The sequence below is a fragment of the Coregonus clupeaformis genome, chromosome 2 (genome assembly GCF_020615455.1).
Source record: "Coregonus clupeaformis isolate EN_2021a chromosome 2, ASM2061545v1, whole genome shotgun sequence".
Classification (NCBI taxonomy): Eukaryota; Metazoa; Chordata; class Actinopteri; order Salmoniformes; family Salmonidae; genus Coregonus; species Coregonus clupeaformis.
Genome location: NC_059193.1, coordinates 5,879,147 through 5,896,092, shown reverse-complemented (window position 1 = coordinate 5,896,092; position 16,946 = coordinate 5,879,147). Strand labels below are relative to the sequence as shown.

The window sequence follows — 16,946 nt, the reverse complement described above, 5'->3', positions numbered from 1 at the left end:
CCATCATAAATAGCCTGACCAAGAATTTGCCTAAATAATGAGCCACAGTCATTAGATAGGAGGGTAGCAGGCCTGCATGCAGGGATGACCACTAGTGAGGTAGTACCTTTATTTAACTAGGCAAGTCAGTTAAGAACAAATTCTCATTTACAATGACGGCCTACACTGGCCAAACCCGGATGACGCTGGGCCAATTGTGCGCCGCGCTATGGGACTCCCAATCACGGCCGGTTGTGATACAGCCTGGAATCAAACCAGGGCGTCTGTAGTGACGCCTCAAGCACTGAGATGCAGTGCCTTAGACCACTGCACCACTCGGGAGCGCATAAGGAAGACTGACTGGGTGTTTGATTGAGGAGAGTGGGAGTGACAGACACCGGGGTGAACCAGAGGTAGACAGGGGGATTGTCTACCTAGATCTGTTGACCAAGCCCTCTTATTGTTGTCTCTTGCTCCTTACCATGTCACGCATCAGGCCAACGGTGTAATCTCTCACTGGTGATAAGGAACCTGACCTGGCTTTGTTTGGTCTAACGGTCCTATCAGTGAGGGCAAACATTACATTAGGCCTCTCTGCCTCCACCCCGCCCCCTGCCAGGATATGGGCACAGAGATAAGCAGGGTTGCTCTCTGAATGAGAAGAGATCAAACTCAAGATGGACGGCACCTTGGCAGGAACTCGTTTAAAGGATGGCTATCTTCTGCCTGATAACATTGTATCAGCAATGTGGTGTTTGACTTCTCCTCTCCTCGCTTGCCGTTGAAAGCTGCACATGTACTTGCAATGTCTCTTCTTATGAATCCAGCTGTATTGGTGTCGTCCACCAGCCTGTCTGGACACAAGCCCAGAAGAGCTTTGTTCAACATGATATTTTGATGAACTGTCCTTTGATGGAAGTTATTGCAGTGCTCTCCCTTGTTCTAGTCTGAAGGACACATGTTCAGTAGTCCTTCGCGATGAGCATGTGAAGATCTGCATTTGTCCATTCTACTCACAGCAACAAGCAAGTTCCTCCAATATCTTCCTTCCAATCTCTCTGTCTCTCTCTCTCTCGCTCTCTCTCGCTCTCTCTCTCTCTTTCTCTGTTTCTCTCTCTCCCCCTCATCTCAAAGCCTTGCTACTTCCTTAACCATAATAATTTATCCAGGCAGAGCGCTGTCGAGGTCCGTTTGAAGCTCTCCGTATGACACCAGCCCAGCGCTGTTCCTCCTGACTCTGGTGAGGCCGCCCCAGCTTCAAAGCTCTTCTGGGGCTGTGGCTCGGGGGAGGCCTCCCTTCCCCATAAATCCTCCCTGAAATCAAAAACCCCTATCAAGATGTCTTAAACAGAGTGGGCCACGAGAGTACAAGCACAGTGGAGCTTTAAAGTGATCCCTGGTTACCCACAGGTTAGGGGACCTCCCTCTGCCTTACACAGATGAAATGTCTTGGATGGTTCCAGCTGTTGTGGATAGATTCTCCTGCACTGAAATCCCTCTGACAACCAGACCAGTAACAGGTTCACAACTGCCCTGAGGACGTCATGCCTTTCCTCTTTGTTTTTATTGATGCCGTTACCTGTCTGGAAAAATAGGGTTCACAGGCCTTCATTCCTAATGGTGGAAGAAGGAATGTTGTTTGCTGTAGGTCGTGGCACTGGGAGGTCTGTCAGGATGTTTGTCATGCAAAGTCCCATCTGCTGATGGAGTGAGTATCTCTCTCAGCTCAACAGCAGCTCTGTCTGTGTCTCCCCTAAACTTAGATTTAAAAAAACACTGCATGGGGAAGACTTTCAAACTTAACAAGACAAATGAGGAAAAAAGAGAGTCCAAGTCTGACATTAATTTCAGATCAGTGCTGCTACACATCTGTGTGCGTGTGTGTGAATGTGCGTGCGAGTGTGTGTGTGTATGAGTGTGCACGTGTGTGTGTGTGTCACTCCCCGCTTCTTCCACACTTGGCCCTCCCTGTCATTGTTGGACAGAGAACACACTGTAGGGTTCAGAAGACAGGTGTAGGACTTGGTGGGATGTAGCAGGCAGGGGGTTTATTACACTTCAATAAGGAGGAGGGAGGCTGTTTATGTTGTTTCCAGAGCTGGAGCATGGGTCTAGGAGCAGGGCTTTAGGAGCAGGGGTCTAGGAGCAGGGCTTTAGGAGCAGGGGTCTAGGAGCAGGGCTTTAGGAGCATGGGTCTAGGAGCAGGGCTTTAGGAGCAGGGGTCTAGGAGCAGGGCTTTAGGAGCATGGGTCTAGGAGCAGGGCTTTAGGAGCAGGGGTCTAGGAGCAGGGCTTTAGGAGCATGGGTCTAGGAGCAGGGCTTTAGGAGCAGGGGTCTAGGAGCAGGGCTTTAGGAGCAGGGGTCTAGGAGCAGGGCTTTAGGAGCAGGGGTCTAGGAGCAGGGCTTTAGGAGCAGGGGTCTAGCAGCAGGGCTTTAGGAGCAGGGTCTAGGAGCAGGGCTTTAGGAGCAGGGGTCTAGCAGCAGGGGTCTTGGAGCAGGGTTCTATAGAAGGAAAGAGCTGCCTCTATGGAGCCAATGGTCAGTCAGGTCCCTCTCTGAGTCTCGGTCCAGCTGGAGCATCTCAACAAGACTACATCTCCTACTGCAGGGTTCCCCAACAGGTGGTTTTAGCAGCAGCAGTGTGTGTGTGTGCATGCGTCCCCCCCCCCCATCCTCTCATACCAGGCAGATTGGGAGGGCTCAGGCTGGCACCCCATCAGCCAACAGATCCAGTCAGGCTTTACAGAACTCTCTCTCCATCCTCCCCTCCATCCCTCCATCCCTCCATCCCTCCATCCATTCCCCGGCCTCAGTGTGTCTACAGTGGGGTGTAGTGTCTGTCAGCACCCCAGAGCGGCCCAACGCCCCTCTCCACCCATCTCCTAGCTCCCCAGGCCACTTCGACAACCAGACACCTCCATGACGGTTGACAACTCCGCTGTGTCCTCCTCCCAGAGTGCGAAGAGCCTAGGCGTGACCCTGGACAACACCCTGTCGTTCTCCGCCAACATCAAGGCGGTGACCCGCTCCCTGCAGGTTCATGCTCTACAACATTCGGAGAGTGCGACCCTGCCTTACACAGGAAGCGGCGCAGGTCCTGGTCCAGACACTTGTCATCTCCCGTCTGGACTACTGCAACTCGCTGTTGGCTGGCCTCCTGCCTGTGCCATTAAACCCCTACAACTCATCCAGAATGCCGCAGCCTGTCTGGTGTTCAACCTTCCCAAGTTCTCTCACGTCACCCTCTCCTCCCGCACACTCCACTGGCTTCCAGTTGAAGCTCGCATCCGCTACAAGACCATGGTGCTTGCCTATGGAGCAGTGAGGGGAACGGGCACCTCTGTACCTTCAGGCTCTGATCAGTCCCTACACCCAAACGAGGGCATTGCGTTCATCCACCTCTGGCCTGCTGGCTCCCTTCCTCTGCGGAAGCATAGCTCCCGCCTCAGCCCAGTCAAAACTGTTCGCTGCTCTGGCACCCCAATGGTGGAACAAGTCCCTCACGACGCCAGGACAGCGGAGTCACTCACCACCTTCCGGAGACATTTGAAACCCCACCTCTTTAAGGAATACCTGGGATAGGATAAAGTATTCCTTCTAACCCCCCAAATTGTAAAGTGGTTATCCCACTGGCTATAGAGGTGAACGCACCAATTTAATGAGTCGCTCTGGCTAAGAGCGTCTGCTAAATGACGTTAATGTGCCCTTGAGCAAGGCACTTAACCCTAATTCCTCCTGTAAGTCGCTCTGGATAAGAGCGTCTGCTAAATGACTAAAATCTAAAATGTAAATGTAATGACGGGACCAACCAGCCTGACTGACTGACAGACCCCCCTCTACTCTCCTCCTCCTCTCCTGTCTTTCATTCCACCTCTCCCCGGTTGTGTGTGATTGTGAGTGAGCGGCACCACATGCGATGGAGAAGGCTGGTGGATCAGATCGGGGAGAAGGAAGGCTCTTTACTTCAGCCTCTTGGTCTCACTCTCATCTGGTGCTGCCTGACTTACTGGCAGCCAGGCTGTTTCAATGAGACCTCCATGGATCCACCCAGATATTGCCAGGCTGTTTCAATGAGACCTCCATGGATCCACCCAGATATTGCCAGGCTGTTTCAATGAAGCCTCCATGGATCCACCCAGATATTTCAACTACCAATACTAAGTCATATCTTACTATTGAATGTCTTGAAGCCAACCGTTTTCCCAGTAAGGTGAATTAGTGGTCAATGTAATGATCCGTTTATGGCAGAATGCTGTGTTAACATTCAAACCTCCTGAAATAGGTCTTTATGGTCAACCTTTTGTTCTATTCATGGAGACGGGGGAATTTTGATTCCATACTTGGTGCAGTGAAACCGTATCGGTCTAACATTCTGGAATGTGCTGTAATTTAATTCCGGCTCCAAAACAATCTTTTTCTTCTGGCACTTTCCTGGATGGCAACCAGTAGACTCCAGGTGAAAACACTTCACTCCTACACAGAGATGTGTAGCGCAGAGAGAGAGAGAAAGAGAGAAAAATAATTTTTAAATTTCCATAATCTTGGCAGTTCTCACAGCAGCTGCTGGTACAGCTACAGGATGTGACAGTTCCAGGCATGAATGAGCACTGCCGTCCAACACACACACATAACCGGGCTCCAGTTCTGAGGCAGCGCAGGAGGGCCAGAGGAAATGGAAAGGGAGCTCTCATGGGAGTCTCGGGGCGCTGAACAAACAGGATGAAAAGAACGTTGTGCACGCAAGGACCGTACAGAAAAAAGGCAAGAAATTCCCCGTCAAATAGTTGAGTTAACGTCCCTGAAGTTGCCCCTCGCTCTTCTTGAGAAGGGTTATGTTTTTGAGTGGACTTTGGGTGGACCCAAGTTGGTTTGTTTTGCTGATAGGAATGTTCCCTTGGGGTAGCCTGACCCAGTTCTATACAGGCCTTCTCACACAAGGCCTATCTGTGTCTGTGGGCCTGGACACGTACAGTTTGTGGGGTGTGTGTGCGTGTGTGTGGAGTGAAGGTGACACATGGCCCCCCTCAGAGTCAGACAGTAGTTGACTGAGACACGGCAGGCCAGTGTTAGTTAGGGGGAAGCAGGTCTCTGTTCTGCAATTCTAATTCCATTATATTTTCCATGGTTCGTCTGGCTCACCTTCCCAAGGTCATTCGACCCTGTGTTGCCAGCGGCAACAGAATGAATAGAATGTTTCATATGATAGACAGAGTTTAAAAAATTTTACAAGGTGCAGTAAAATATCTTTGTGTGTTTGAATTAAGCAGCAAATGAAGCATACAGTACTGACTATTCTTGAATGGTGGAATTATATTCAGTTGATATAAATGATTTAGCCAGCAAATACACAAGACCCATTGATAGAATAACATGGAAATGGAATGAAAAGTTGTGCAAAATATGAAAGGAAACTATGCTATGACTCCAAAGATAATCTTCAATGTATGAATAGAGCGGCTTGACCGGCGTCATGGCAATTTGGAGCATGATTCAAACATGGATCCTGTCCACTGCAGGCTACTGTATAATATCCATGAGCAGAACTTTAGTCTGTCTTACTAGATGCCCAGGTCTGGCGACTAACTCTGATGAATAAGTTATTCATAAAACTATTACCTGTAAACTGATAGGTAAATGATTAAGTTTGTTTGTGATTATACTCCATAACAACTTGATCAATCAGCCAATCAATCACATTTATTTTAAAAAGCTATTTTTACATCAGTTGTCAAAGTTAAATAAAGGTAAAAAAATAAAAAATAAATAAAAGGGCAAGCAATGCAGAGGCAGAAGCCCAGTGGATCCAATGTGACACAGGGTTTATATTTAGAAAGGAAAGCTGTAGAGAAAAAAGAACTTAGTGGAACTGAACATGACCGTTCTCTGCCCCTCTCTCTGCTCCTCCCAGGTCCACCGTGGGTGAGTCGTCAGGTGGAGGAGCGTCAGATGGCCAGGCTGGGACGGACGGTGCGTCTTGTGTGCCCCGTAGAGGGTGACCCTCCTCCCCTGGTGCTGTGGGTGAAGGACGGGCGTAACGTCCACCCAGGCTGGAGCCGCTACCGGGTGCTGAAACAGAGCTTGAAGATCAAAGAGGTGGAGCTGGGAGACGCAGGGGTGTACGTGTGCCGCGCCACCAACGGCTTCGGAAGTATCATTCTCAACTACACCCTCATCATCATGGGTAATGCCAGGGAGGGACTTCATCCATAGTCAGTGTCCACCCTTGTAAATCATACACATACTGTAAATACAAATAATACATACACACATCATGCCTTATGTTCCAATTACCTTCAACTCCTTTAATGAAGAGTTATAAAGAGTTATAAAATGTATTCAAGTGCAACTCCACAATGATACAATAGTTGACCGTACAAAATACAGATTTTAAAAGCCACATTGTGGACCACAGAAAGAGTTGAGACACTAAATGCAGTCATTGGCAAACATTATTTAATGAATGCAAATACCTCTCTATATTCTCTCATACCTCAGCCAATAAACTAAATGAGTCCATATCTGACCTACTCCCTGAAATGTTACTATGAGATATTGTGCATATTAGATGACGACAACATTTCCCCAGGACCTTGGTCTGGTAGTGTGACCTTCTAGCCTTGATGCTCCAGAGTCACATGGCCTGTATGTCGCCTATAAAGAGGGATTGTAATGCAGGAGGCCTACTGCCCTCACGTTATCCCCTAGATGTGATTATATTTGACAGGACTAGCAGCCCTGGCGCTATTAAAAGAATATGGTTTTATTTACGTGGGCGTTGTAACAATGACAATTTATGACTTGTTAGCATTACAGAACCCCAGCAGCTCCTCTTTCAGGTTTCATATCAAACCTCAGGAGAACAAAGAGAGGCTTCTTTACGTGCTACTCCTGTCACACTGCACCCTGGTACTTGTTTATAGTGCCGGTAACTTCATCCAGTGTTCCTTATTTTACCCACACTGTCGGGGGTTTCAGCAACTCTGACACAATGAGAAATTAATGGAAGAGCGAAGGCAGTAAAGGAGTATGTTGCCTGTGTGTCAGTGTGTGAGGTTGTGTGGTAAAAGAGTGAACTCTGGAAGGTGGTTGGAGGGGGGTAGAGGTGGGGGGTGTAGAGCGTATGGGGGGGGCGGGGTTTGGGGGGGTGTAGATGGTTTTTTGGGGGTGTAGAGGGTTTTGGTGGGGGGTGTAGAGTTTTTTTTGGGGGGGTGTATAGGGTTTTGGTGGGGGGTGTAGAGGGTTTTGGGGGGTGTAGAGGGGTTTGGTGGGGGTGTAGAGTTTTTTTTGGGGGTGTGTTGAAGTTTTTGGGAGGGTGTAGAGGTTTTGGGGGGGTGTAGAGGGTTTTGGTGGAGAGGTGTAGAGGGTTTTGTGGGGGGGGTGTAGAGGGTTTGTGGGGGGGTGTAGAGGGGGGTGTAGAGGGTTCTGGCGGGGGGTGTAGAGGGTTTTGGGGGGATGTAGAGGGTTTTTGGGGGTGTAGAGGATTTTGGTGGGGGGTGTAGAGGGTTTTGGGGAGGGTGTTGACGGTTTTGGTGGGGTGTAGAGGTTTTTGGGCGGGTGTAGAGGTTTTTGGCGGGTGTATAGGTTTTTTGGGGGGAGTGTAGAGGGTTTTGTGGGGGGGGTGTAGAGGGTTTGTGGGGGGTGTAGAGGGGGTGTAGAGGGTTCTGGCGGGGGTGTAGAGGGTTTTGGGGGATGTAGAGGGTTTTTTGGGGGTGTAGAGGATTTTGGTGGGGGTGTAGAGGGTTTTGGGGAGGGTGTTGACGGTTTTGGTGGAGGGGTGTAGAGGGTTTTGTGGGGGGGTGTAGAGGGTTTTGTGGGGGGTGTAGAGGGTTTTGGGGGGGTATAGAGGGTTTTGGGGGGGTGTAGAGGGTTTTGTGGGGGGTGTAGAGGGTTTTGGGGGGTGTAGAGGGTTTTGAGGGGGTGTAGAGGGTTTGGGGGATGTAGAGGGTTTTGGGGGGTGTAGAGGGTTGTGGGGAGGGTGTAGAGGGTTTTGGTGGGGGGTGTAGAGGTTTTTTTGTGGGGTGTAGAGGTTTTTGGGGGTGTAGAGGGTTTTGGGGGGTGTAGAGGGTTTTGGTGAGGGGTGTAGAGGGTTTTTGGGGTGGTGTAGAGGGTTCTGGTGGGGGGTGTAGAGGGTTTTGGGGGGATGTAGAGGGTTTTTGGGGGTGTAGAGGATTTTGGTGGGGGGTGTAGAGGGTTTTGGGGAGGGTGTAGACGGTTTTGGTGGGGGTGTGTAGAGGGTTGTGGGGAGGGTGTAGACGGCTTTGGTGGGGTGTAGAGGTTTTTGGGGGGTGTAGAGGTTTTTGGCGGGTGTATAGGTTTTTTGGGGGGAGTGTAGAGGTTTTTTGGGGGGTGTAGAGGGTTTTGGTGGGGAGTGTAGAGTGTTTTGGTGGGGAGTGTAGAGAGTTTTGGTGGGGGGTGTAGAGGGTTTTGGGGGGTGTAGAGGGTTTTGGTGGAGGGGTGTAGAGGGTTTTGGGGGGTATAGAGGGTTTTGGGGGGGTGTAGAGGGTTTGGGGGTGTAGAGGGTTTTGGGGGGTATAGAGGGTTTGGGGGGATGTAGAGGGTTTTTGGGGGGTGTAGAGGGTTGTGGGGAGGGTGTAGAGGGTTTTGGTGGGGGTGTAGAGGTTTTGTTGTGGGGTGTAGAGGTTTTTGGGGGGTGTAGAGGGTTTTGGGGGGTGTAGAGGGTTTTTGGGGTGGTGTAGAGGGTTTTGGTGGGGGGTGTAGAGGCTTTTTTGGGGGGGTGTATAGGTTTTTTGGGGGGTGTAGAGGGTTGTAGAGGGGGTGTAGAGAGTTCTGGGGGTGTAGAGGGTTTTGAGGGGGTGTAGAGGGTTTTTGGGGGGTGTAGAGGATTTTGGTGGGGGGGTAAAGAGGGTTGTGGGGAGGGTGTAGAGGGTTGTGGGGAGGGTGCAGAGGGTTGTGAAGAGGGTGTAGAGGGTTGTGGGGAGGGTGTAGAGGTTTTTGGGGGTGTAGATGGTTTTGGTGGGGGGTGTATGGGGGTTTTGGTGGGGGGTGTAGAGGGTTTTGGTGGGAGGTGTAGAGGGTTTTGGTGGGGGGTGTAGAGGGTTTTGGTGGGGGGTGTAGAGGGTTTTGTGGGGGGGTGTAGAGGGTTGTAGAGGGGGGTGTAGAGAGTTCTGGGGGTGTAGAGTGTTTGGGTGGGGGTGTAGAGGGTTTTGGGGGGATTTAGAGGGTTTTTGGGGGGTGTAGAGGATTTTGGTGGGGGTAAAGAGGGTTGTGGGGAGGGTGTAGAGGGTTGTGGGGAGGGTGTAGAGGGTTCGGGGGGGTGTATAGATTTTTGATGGGTTGTAGAAGTTTGGGGGGGGGTGTAGAGGGTTTTGGGGGGATGTAGAGGGTTTTGGGGGTGTAGCTGTTGTGAAATCCTTCTGGTTGAGCTTGAGGACGGATGGCTGATGGGGGACTGTGGACCAGGGCATTCTCTGCCAGACCACTCCTCAACACTGGTAATAGACTGGTAATAGACTAACCACTAGATGACCTGCACCACTAGATGACCTGCACCACTAGACGACCTGCACCACTAGACGACCTGCACCACTAGATGACCTGCACCACTAGATGACCTGCACCACTAGACGACCTGCACCACTAGACGACCTGCACCACTAGACGACCTGCATCACTAGATGACTTGCACCACTAGACGACCTGCACCACTAGATGACCTGCACCACTAGACGACCTGCATCACTAGATGACTTGCACCACTAGACGACCTGCTGCCTGCACCACTATAAATCTGCTCTGGTCCAGTGATGCTGAAAGGCTCTGAGGAGTTGTGAGGAGAGGCGCGAGCATGAAGCCCCCGGCCCTTGCTGTGCCTCGGTCGGCCTGGTCCATGAATCATGGGGTCGGTGAGATTAGCAGCCACTCTGTGTGTGTGGGTGGGTGGGTGTGGGAGGAGGATGGAGGGTTAATGACTCCGTTAATGACTGAGATGGTTTAACTGGCCCTGGTGAGGATAGCAGCCACTCTGTGTGTGTGTGTGTGTGTGTGTGTGTGTGTGTGTGTGTGTGTGTGTGTGTGTGTGTGTGTGTGTGTGTGTGTGTGTGTGTGTGTGTGTGTGTGTGTGTGTGTGTGGGTGGGTGTGTGGTTGGGAGGAGGATGGAGGGTTAATGACTCCGTTAATGACTTAGATGGTTGAACTGGCCCTGGTGAGGATAGCAGCCACTCTGTGTGTGTGTGTGTGTGTGTGTGTGTGTGTGTGTGTGTGTGTGTGTGTGTGTGTGTGTGTGTGTGTGTGTGTGTGTGTGTGTGTGTGTGTGTGTGTGTGTGTGTGTGTGTGGGAGGAGGAGGGTTAATGACTCCGTTAATGGTTGAACTGGCCCTGGTCGACCTCTGTGGACCTCATCCCATGGTCGACCTCTGTGGACCTCCTCCTGGTCGACCTCTGTGGACCACCTCCCTGGTCGACCTCTGTTGGACTCCTCCCTGGTCGACCTTTGTGGACTTCCTCCCTTGGTCGACCTCTGTTGACCTCCTCCCCTGGTCGACCTCTGTGGACCTCCTCCCCTGGTCGACCTCTGTGGACCACCTCCCCTGGTCGACCTCTGTTGGACTCCTCCCCTGGTCGACCTTTGTGGACTTCCTCCCTTGGTCGACCTCTGTTGACCTCCTCCCCTGGTCGACCTCTGTGGACCTCCTCCCCTGGTCGACCTCTGTGGACCACCTCCCCTGGTCGACCTCTGTTGGACTCCTCCCCTGGTCGACCTTTGTGGACTTCCTCCCTTGGTCGACCTCTGTGGACCTACTCCCCTGGTCCGACCTCTGTGGACCCTCCTCCCCTGGTCGACCTCTGTGGACCACCTCCCCTGGTCGACCTCTGTTGGACTCCTCCCCTGGTCGACCTTTGTGGACTTCCTCCCTTGGCCGACCTCTGTTGACCTCCTCCCCTGGTCGACCTCTGTGGACCTCCTCCCCTGGTCGACCTCTGTGGACCTACTCCCCTGGTCGACCTCTGTAGACCTCCTCCCCTGGTCGACCTCTGTAGACCTCCTCCCTTGGTCGACCTCTGTTGACCTCCTCCCCTGGTCGACCTCTGTGGACCTCCTCCCCTGGTCGACCTCTGTGGACCTCCTCCCCTGGTCGACCTCTGTAGACCTCCTCCCCTGGTCGACCTCTGTTGACCTCCTCCCCTGGTCGACCTCTGTGGACCTCATCCCATGGTCGACCTCTGTTGACCTCCTCCCCTGGTCGACCTCTGTGGACCTCCTCCCCTGGTCGACCTCTGTGGACCTCCTCCCCTGGTCGACCTCTGTAGACCTCCTCCCCTGGTCGACCTCTGTAGACCTCCTCCCCTTTGTCCTCGTCATCATGTTGGAGCTCTGAGCAGGGCCTCCCTCATCCCTCCCTCCCTCATCCCTTCCTCCAGCCTCCCTGAGTGGGGAGTGAAGGTAGCATGCTGCTTTCATGTGGAACTGAGTTATAGTGCCCTGGCTACCCCCGGGACTCACTGTGCTGATGTCTTACTGAAGTCATTAACTAACAATGGCCCCAAAACAGCCCTGGAACAAAACAGGGGCTAGAACGCCGCGTGCACACAGGTTGCATCATTACATTGCCGTACGGTACATTTTACGTAGTCTTCACAATCCATGTGCCGCATCACAACAAAAAGAAATCACACTACATATTAGCAACTTCTTAGGTGGTCTATCTACTTCCGTGTCTGATACCGCAAGGCAAAGCAACGCAAAAGTTAGAAGCCTAGTCCGGCAGATGAGTCGCAGCAGTGCGGATTGCCTGCCAATGAAATGAATGGACTTCCGCCGGAACGCATACAGTTTGACGCAACCGGTGTGCACGAGGCTGAACTCAGAGGTTCACTATATGTAGAAGTACAGGGACTCAGGGCCATTTGTGAAGGGGCTGATGATGGCTTATACTTCTTGTGAGTTTGTGAGACAAAGCAGAGGATGTGATGTTGACAAATTCGATCTGTTGCATTAAGTTTAAACAGGGTATAAAAACCTCTAGTGACCCCTCCGAGGCCCCTGACTTGTTCCACTCAGGTCCTCCCCTGCAACAGAAACACTATGATGTACAGTACCAGTCAAAAGTTTGGACACACCTACTCATTCCAGGGTTTTTCTTTATTTTTACTATTTTGTATAATAGTGAAGACATCAAAACTATGAAATAACACATATGGAATCATGTAGTAACCAAAAAAGTGTTAAACAAATCAACATATATTTTAGATTTTAGATTCTTCAAGGTAGCCACCCTTTGCCTTGATGACAGCTTTGCACACTCTTGGCATTCTCTCAACCAGCTTCATGAGGAATGCTTTTCCAACAGTCTTGAAGGAGTTCCCACATGTGCTGAGCACTTGTTGGCTGCTTTTCCTTCACTCTGCGGTCCAACTTATCCCAAACCATCTCAATTGGGTTGAGGTCGGGTGATTGTGGAAGCCAGGTCATCTGATGCAGCACTCCATCACTCTCCTTCTTGATCAAATAGACATTACACAGCCTGGAGGTGTGTTTTGGGTCGTTGTCCTGTTGAAAAACAGATGATAGTCCCACTAAGCGCAAACCAGATGGGATGGCGTATCGCTGCAGAATGCTGTGGTAGCCATGCTGGTTAAGTGTGCCTTGAATTCTAAATAAATCACAGACAGTGTCAACAGCAAAGCACCCCCACACCATCACACCTCCTCCTCCATGCTTCATGGTGGGAACCACACATGCGGAGATCATCCGTTCACCTACTCTGTGTCTCACAAAGACACGGCGGTTGGAATCAAAAATCTCAAATTGGGACTCATCAGACCAAAGGACAGATTTCCACCGGTCTAATGTCCATTGCTTGTGTTTCTTGGCCCAAGCAAGTCTCTTCTTCTTATTGGTGTCCTTTAGTAGTGGTTTCTTTCCAGCAATTCGACCATGAAGGCCTGATTCACACAGTCTCCTCTGAACAGTTGATGTTGAGATGTGTCTGTTACTTGAACTTTGTGAAGCAATTATTTGGCCTGCAATCTGAGGTGCAGTTAACTCTAATGAACTTATCCTCTGCAGCAGAGGTAACTCTGGGTCTTCCTTTCCTGTGGCGGTCCTCATGAGAGCCAGTTTCATCACAGCTTCATCATGGTTTTTGCGACTGCACTTGAAGAAACGTTCAAAGTTCTTGAAATTTTGACTGACCTTCATGTCTTAAAGTAATGATGGACTGTCATTTCTCTTTGCTTATTTTTGCCATAATATGGACTTGGTCTTTTACCAAATAGAGCTATCTTCTGTATACCACCCCTACCTTGTCACAACACAACTGATTGGCTCAAACGCATTAAGAAGGAAAGAAATTCCACAAATTGAAATGCATTCCAGGTGACTACCTCATGAAGCTGGTTGAGAGAATGCCAAGAGTGTGCAAAGCTGTCATCAAGGCAAAGGGTGGCTACTTTGAAGAATCTCAAATATAACATACATTTTGATTTGTTTAACACTTTCTTGGTTACTACATGATTCCATATGTGTTATTTCATAGTTTTGATGTCTTCACTATTATTCTACAATGTAGAAATTAGTAAAAATTAAGAAAAACCCTGGAATGAGTAGGTGTGTCCAAACTTTTGACTGGTACTGTATGTCAGACTGCAGTACAACAGACAGACAGGGAAACTCCAGACAGACTTCAGTAGTCAACACAGAGGTATTTGGTGACATTCAATATCACCTGGAGTCATCATCATCAACAAGCCTCTAATGTTATCAACTCCTCCTCAGAGCAAGCACAGGCAGAGAGGCAAGTCTAACCTCATGTTGCGATCCCTTTTATTGAATGATTGCTGCAAGCCTGCAACACACTGACTAGTACAGCATGCTTGTACTAGAAATGTCATTTTATCCCATAATTTGGCTAATACTCTATTCTTGGCCCTTGATGACTTGGTGTGATCATTTGGCTGTAAGCCAGAGTGAGATAACAGTCATTTAAAGCTCTTTCTTAAACACATAAACCACAATCTCACTGAAATACTTTTTATTTGTGCTTGTCTGCACACACCAATAAATAGAAACATATTTTTCCCACAATAGTGGCAGGATAAAATTACCCCATAGGTATTAGATGTGCTCTTGACTTGCGTTTTTGCATCTACGTGGTATGTTTTAATCAAATCAACGTTTATTGGTCGCATACACAGATTTGCAGATATTATCGCAGGTGGAGCGAAATGCTTGTGTTCCTAGCTCCAACAGTGCAGTAATACCCAATGCTTGTGTTTCTAGCTCCAACAGTGCAGTAATACCTAATGCTTGTGTTTCTAGCTCCAACAGTGCAGTAATACCTAATGCTTGTGTTTCTAGCTCCAACAGTGCAGTAATACCTAATGCTTGTGTTTCTAGCTCCAACAGTGCAGTAATACCTAATGCTTGTGTTTCTAGCTCCAACAGTGCAGTAATACCTAATGCTTGTGTTTCTAGCTCCAACAGTGCAGTAATACCTAATGCTTGTGTTTCTAGCTCCAACAGTGCAGTAATACCTAATGCTTGTGTTTCTAGCTCCAACAGTGCAGTAATACCTAATGCTTGTGTTTCTAGCTCCAACAGTGCAGTAATACCTAATGCTTGTGTTCCTAGCTCCAACAGTGCAGTAATACCTAATGCTTGTGTTCCTAGCTCCAACAGTGCAGTAATACCTAATGCTTGTGTTTCTAGCTCCAATAGTGCAGTAATACCTAATGCTTGTGTTTCTAGCTCCAACAGTGCAGTAATACCTAATGCTTGTGTTTCTAGCTCCAACAGTGCAGTAATAGATAATGCTTGTGTTTCTAGCTCCAACAGTGCAGTAATACCTAATGCTTGTGTTTCTAGCTCCAACAGTGCAGTAATACCTAATGCTTGTGTTCCTAGCTCCAACAGTGCAGTAATACCCAATGCTTGTGTTTCTAGCTCCAACAGTGCAGTAATACCTAATGCTTGTGTTTCTAGCTCCAACAGTGCAGTAATACCTAATGCTTGTGTTTCTAGCTCCAACAGTGCAGTAATACCTAATGCTTGTGTTTCTAGCTCCAACAGTGCAGTAATACCTAATGCTTGTGTTTCTAGCTCCAACAGTGCAGTAATACCTAATGCTTGTGTTTCTAGCTCCAACAGTGCAGTAATACCTAATGCTTGTGTTTCTAGCTCCAACAGTGCAGTAATACCTAATGCTTGTGTTTCTAGCTCCAACAGTGCAGTAATACCTAATGCTTGTGTTTCTAGCTCCAACAGTGCAGTAATACCTAATGCTTGTGTTCCTAGCTCCAACAGTGCAGTAATACCTAATGCTTGTGTTCCTAGCTCCAACAGTGCAGTAATACCTAATGCTTGTGTTTCTAGCTCCAATAGTGCAGTAATACCTAATGCTTGTGTTTCTAGCTCCAACAGTGCAGTAATACCTAATGCTTGTGTTTCTAGCTCCAACAGTGCAGTAATAGATAATGCTTGTGTTTCTAGCTCCAACAGTGCAGTAATACCTAATGCTTGTGTTTCTAGCTCCAACAGTGCAGTAATACCTAATGCTTGTGTTCCTAGCTCCAACAGTGCAGTAATACCTAATGCTTGTGTTTCTAGCTCCAACAGTGCAGTAATACCTAATGCTTGTGTTTCTAGCTCCAACAGTGCAGTAATACCTAATGCTTGTGTTTCTAGCTCCAACAGTGCAGTAATACCTAATGCTTGTGTTTCTAGCTCCAACAGTGCAGTAATACCTAATGCTTGTGTTTCTAGCTCCAACAGTGCAGTAATACCTAATGCTTGTGTTTCTAGCTCCAACAGTGCAGTAATACCTAATGCTTGTGTTCCTAGCTCCAACAGTGCAGTAATACCTAATGCTTGTGTTTCTAGCTCCAACAGTGCAGTAATACCTAATGCTTGTGTTCCTAGCTCCAACAGTGCAGTAATACCTAATGCTTGTGTTTCTAGCTCCAACAGTGCAGTAATAGATAATGCTTGTGTTTCTAGCTCCAACAGTGCAGTAATACCTAATGCTTGTGTTTCTAGCTCCAACAGTGCAGTAATACCTAATGCTTGTGTTTCTAGCTCCAACAGTGCAGTAATACCTAATGCTTGTGTTTCTAGCTCCAACAGTGCAGTAATAGATAATGCTTGTGTTTCTAGCTCCAACAGTGCAGTAATACCTAATGCTTGTGTTTCTAGCTCCAACAGTGCAGTAATACCTAATGCTTGTGTTCCTAGCTCCAACAGTGCAGTAATACCTAATGCTTGTGTTTCTAGCTCCAACAGTGCAGTAATACCTAATGCTTGTGTTTCTAGCTCCAACAGTGCAGTAATACCTAATGCTTGTGTTTCTAGCTCCAACAGTGCAGTAATACCTAATGCTTGTGTTTCTAGCTCCAACAGTGCAGTAATACCTAATGCTTGTGTTTCTAGCTCCAACAGTGCAGTAATACCTAATGCTTGTGTTTCTAGCTCCAACAGTGCAGTAATACCTAATGCTTGTGTTCCTAGCTCCAACAGTGCAGTAATACCTAATGCTTGTGTTCCTAGCTCCAACAGTGCAGTAATACCTAGCAATATAAAATAAACAAACAATACACACATAATCCAGATGTTTTTTGGGGGGTGTAAAGACAGTATGGACAGTATATGAATAGAAAAGGTGTGTACAGCAGTAGTTATATAGGATGAGCCATGACTAGAATGGTCCTCTGGTCCTCTGTAGCTCAATTGGTAGAGCATGGCGCTTGTAACGCCAGGGTAGTGGGTTCGATCCCCGGGACCACCCATACGTAAAAATGTGTGCGCACAAGTCGCTTTGGATAAAAGCGTCTGCTAAATGGCATATTATTGTATTTATTATTATTAAGTCGGAAGTTTACATACACTTAGGTTGGAGTCATTAAAACTCGTTTTTTAACCACTCCACAAATGTCTTGTTAACAAACTATAGTTTTGGCAAGTAGGTTAGGACATCTACTTTGTGCACGACACAAGTAATTTTTCCAACAATTG

At 48.6% G+C, this 16,946-nt stretch overlaps 1 protein-coding gene across 2 annotated transcripts in view; it reads left to right on the top strand.

Annotated features, from left to right (window-relative positions):
• Positions 1-16,946, top strand: part of LOC123492848 (fibroblast growth factor receptor-like 1) — a 55,528-nt gene that overhangs the window by 21,366 nt on the left and 17,216 nt on the right. For both annotated transcript variants that reach the window (XM_045226148.1, XM_045226146.1), the window contains one exon: positions 5,888-6,160. In XM_045226148.1, coding sequence (XP_045082083.1) covers positions 5,888-6,160 — 273 coding nt within the window. The remainder of the gene's footprint in view (positions 1-5,887; positions 6,161-16,946) is intronic.